Below are 3,916 nucleotides of genomic sequence, written 5' to 3' on the forward strand. Positions count from 1 at the left end.
CTAATCGGTCCATCTAGACCCGCCTAGTCGGTCCACCGATTTTTTAAACGACTTGGGCCTAGGCGAGTCGGTTGGGTACCGCCTAGCGCCTAGAGACCGCCGCCTAGACCAATTTTTAGCATAGTGGTTGTCACATGCATCCGCATTTAGTCGCAACAGGTTCCCAACGAACGGAAAAACTTCAAGTCTGCAATCTGGAATCCCGTCTATATAAAGTGGAGTATATGTTTCAGTATGAACATTGTATGAGACCAATGTGACTGAATCACAAAGTAGCCAGATTTCACCATTCTTCCCAAGGGAAATAGGAACAACCTTACTAAATTGCTTCCTGCCCAAGGCGTATTTTTTCATGATGATAAGTTTGGTCCACGATGTATTTACGTTGTATTCTTTCATACTCCATAATTCAATATGGTCAACATAAGCATAATCAGCTATAGAAAGACATCCACCTAAATTCATAAGCTCACGTGAGACAAATCTGGCTCCACTGATAGCTCCTCCATTACTGAACTGGGGATGTGGAATATGCCCGAACTTTTCAGACCCCAAATCAAAAGACAAAATTCCGCAGGTAGTGGTAAGCCAATGCAACGAACCGTTCACTGATGCAGATGTTGTGCCTCTGCAGCAGTATACTTTTGGAACATTCTCTAATTTTCTCCAAGATTTAGAACCTAGTGTGAACACTTGGGCCTCGGTTATATGATCACCATATTGAACCCAGTTGAAATATTGCACCACCTTGAATTGATTAGTAGAGACATCAAAACCGAATGCTGGGGCAAGGTCAGCAAACGTAAGTATAAGTAGAGAAGGTGAAATAAGCTCTGGCAGTTTTACAAATTCTCGTGTAGCAGGATTGCAGATGTACGTTTCACAGTTGGTAGGTGTAATAAATAAATCAGAAGCCAGGCATATTAGTCCATTTTCAAAAAGTTTTGTAAGCCTCTCATCATTCTCATGCACAAAACGTTCTGGACAAACTAAATCGACCTTTGTTGTGGTGTTGGTGATAAAGAGACGTGTATCTGCTTTTCTATTGGCATTAGTGTGCCTTTTTCGTTTTCGGATGGTGTTAAGAAGGGGGGGATTCGGGTCCTGTTTATCGAGTTCCACAATATAAGAAGGTGTTAATTCGCACCAATAAGGTGAGAAGAAAAAAGTGGATTTGGTATCTGCTTGGGTTGCTCTATTAAAGTGCATGGCAGCAAATCCGGGTCTATCTATCATATTACGCCATTCCTTACACACTGACCTGAATCGAAGAACGGATTTGGAAGGAAGCATTGCAAGTATATCTGTGACTGTCTCGCTTGGAAGGTGATCCATTGTGGGCGCAGTTGCAACTTCAAAGTTATAAAGGATAAGCCGATGCCTTGACAAAAGGCGTAATGAGTTCTATACTTCTATATATATAGAGGAGAAAACCGAAGACGAACTGGAATAGAAGTCCAATTCAATTAAGGAAACCAAACCTACCGTATCTATTGTTATTATTATTAATGTTATTTTTTCATGGTAAACAAAGAATTTAGAATATGGATCGAATTCTCCTATAACTACAATTTCTTAAGTAGAAGTAGGAGACCAAGAGTTTTATTTATCTCATATTATCTTATCTTATAAAAGGGTACCCCAAAAGTTTTGCCCCAATTTCTAATTTGCCCTCCATTAGTAGGGTAATTAAGTAAAAAGAAATTTATTCGGGAACAGAAACAATTTCGCCGCTATATCCCAAATATCTACACCTATATATGATAGCCATGTATTTAGGAACCCCTCTCCACTATCGAGTAGGCAATTTGTAATCTCTAGTTGGTCAATTTTGAAACACCTCGCTCACAAAAATTAGAACAAACCCCCTATTTATTAATAATTTAGAAAAGACTCCCTAATATCACTTAAATTATATAATTATCCCTAATTTCTCTCGCTAAGATTAGAACAAACTCTCTTTTATTAATAATTTAGAAAAACCTTTCTAATGTCACTTAAATAACATAATTATTCCCTATTAAAAAAATAGATGAGCCTTTCTTACATAATTACAATTAGAATCCAAAAAAATCATGTTAACTATCGAACTCGAGGGACGGGTTTCAAGGCTTTAAGACTTTAGAAAAAAAAATAAAATAAACCAATGCGCAGCATGGTTTACATACTTGTACACTATATAATAGCCGGGTGAGCCACACTTCTCAACCGAAGAGTGTATTTCTAATCTCTCTATTTTAAGATTTTAGAACCACGTCCCTTAATTATTCTAATCAACTCATTTCTTTTAAACAATTTGCAAAAAACTCCCTCACTTTACTGAAATTAGAATTAGCTTCATATTATTTAAAATAATTTAGAAAACCTCCTTCACATCACTGAAATTATATTCAACCCCTCATAATATTTTTATATTATTTTTTAGATTAGAACTAGAATTCAAAAAATCATACTATCCTAGAGATGTTAGAGCGACAGGTTTAAAGACTTAAAAAAACACCGATGCGTAGCACGGTTCGCATACTTGTAAAAGAGAAAGAAACATAACTCCAGAAAAACCTCAATCTCTTTCACCCGGTCGTTCTCTTTCACAATATTTGTCTAACTCTCCCTTTTTCACTAAATTATTTTGGTCCTACACTCATATTTTTTTTTTTAGGTTCCTACTATCAGTGTTTTTATTTGTTATGCTTAGATTGCGAATTTCATATATTTCTCAATACTTACAATTCCTAATTCAATCGTCTCATTTTCAAAGTCCGTTTGTTTTTTGAAAAATAGTATATTTTATTAAATTTCTGAAATAAATCATACAAAGGATTTGAGCGTCAAGCACGTAACATTTATTTTTAGCATTTTTCCTACTACTTTCTCTTTATCATTGTTTTCTTCATTTGTTTTTTTTTTTTTTCAATCGTAGTGTTAGATATTCTAGAACACAAACAAATCCCTAGATAGATATTAGTAGAAAAGTGATATAACTGAATCATGAATTGTACACTGGTGGGAATTACAAAAAAATCTGCGTTTGAGCACACTATTTTCAACTGATTCTCACCGTTCAATTTATAACACCCCGTCTTGTATTTTATTTTTCCTATATAATAATAAAGATAATAATAATAAAGATAATAATAATGAAAATAGATAAAACAGATATAGGATATCCAGCAGTTACGGATAAAAGCCCGTAAATAAGTAGATAAGTTTCAACCCTTGTTTTTCGGGAAGGTTTTAAAAACTAGAAAATAGAGTATTCTCACGGAGAGTTTAGAAAAAGAAAAAAAAAAAAAAAAAACCCAGCAAGAGTTTTAGAAAAAAGGAGGAGTTTTACTGAAAAGGTTTTGAACGAGGAATATCGTCTTTTCGCGCGACAGTCAACGTCGGTCTTTCGGGGTTTCGCTTTTGGGAAGCTGTTCGGTTTTAAAACGGTGAGTAGTACGAAGAAATTCTTTTACATTTTCATTAACTGCTAATCATATCCGAAATAGTGTTTTCATTATTTGATAGCTTGTTAACTGCTAATCATATCCGAAATATGGTGCCGGCTGTTAGATCAGATTTGGAAGTACTACAGTTGTATAAAATTTTTGACAAAAAAATCTAAATTCATGATTGTTATGCTGTGATGCGGATGAGAATATGTATTAGTAAATACCAACTTCATTGCTTAATTTGATTTGAATAGAATTCTATTACTAGGGTTTTGTTTTACTGCTATTGTTGGGCTGTAGGATTTGGTAGGTGATTGGAAGTGTGGGTTGCCGGGGAATGACTGGTAGTGATGGAATTATGTTATGAGCGCTGGGAAGCTTTGAAACAGCCATTAATGGCGTTCAACCAAGACCCCAAACCGTCCTGATTTTTGGTGTTGTTTGAATGTTTGTTGTGTATGACTTTTGTTGAGAAATTGTTG

The 3,916-nt window shown here is 35.2% G+C and overlaps 1 protein-coding gene across 1 annotated transcript; it reads right to left on the reverse strand.

The window, feature by feature from the left end:
- Positions 1–1,475, reverse strand: LOC147490067 (F-box protein At3g07870-like). Its single transcript, XM_086572924.1, has one exon. It carries the CDS (start codon positions 1,333–1,335, stop codon positions 1–3), a length of 1,335 nt encoding a protein of 444 aa, XP_086429050.1. The 5' UTR covers positions 1,336–1,475.
- Between the last annotated feature and the right edge of the window lie 2,441 nt (positions 1,476–3,916).

Source organism: Coptis chinensis, chromosome 7, assembly GCF_015680905.1.
Source record: "Coptis chinensis isolate HL-2020 chromosome 7, ASM1568090v1, whole genome shotgun sequence".
In the NCBI taxonomy this organism is placed as follows: Eukaryota; Viridiplantae; Streptophyta; class Magnoliopsida; order Ranunculales; family Ranunculaceae; genus Coptis; species Coptis chinensis.